This window comes from Acanthisitta chloris, unplaced genomic scaffold (assembly GCF_000695815.1).
Source record: "Acanthisitta chloris isolate BGI_N310 unplaced genomic scaffold, ASM69581v1 scaffold35013, whole genome shotgun sequence".
Taxonomy (NCBI): domain Eukaryota; kingdom Metazoa; phylum Chordata; class Aves; order Passeriformes; family Acanthisittidae; genus Acanthisitta; species Acanthisitta chloris.
The window spans coordinates 1-335 of NW_008663823.1; the positions used below are offsets into that span (position 1 = coordinate 1).

Genomic DNA, 335 nt, shown 5'->3' on the forward strand with positions numbered 1-335 from the left:
GAGGGCCTGGCGCCCCCCTCGGCCCCGCGGCACGAGCTGCCGTGAGGACCGGGGTCGGGCGGGGGAGGCTGACACCCCCTGACCCCTCGGATCTCCCCTTGCAGGTACACCGGGCACTACTTCATCACCACTCTGCTCTACTCCTTTTTCCTGGGCTGCTTCGGCGTGGATCGGTTCTGCCTGGGCCACACTGGCACCGCCGTTGGGAAGCTGCTGACCCTGGGGGGCCTGGGCATCTGGTGGTTTGTGGATCTCATCCTGCTCATCACAGGAGGGCTGATGCCCAGCGATGGCAGCAACTGGTGCACTGTGTACTGAGGGGCACGGCTGGCCCA

General features: G+C 66.9%; 1 protein-coding gene across 1 annotated transcript; it reads left to right on the top strand.

Moving 5' to 3' along the window:
* Window positions 1-102: 102 nt before the first annotated feature.
* TM2D2 (TM2 domain containing 2) lies at window positions 103-318 on the top strand (the record flags this gene model as incomplete). The annotated part of the gene is made up of 1 exon (XM_009071110.1): window positions 103-318. A coding segment is annotated over one exon (216 nt), but the record flags the coding sequence as incomplete, so codon positions are not given.
* Window positions 319-335: the final 17 nt, after the last annotated feature.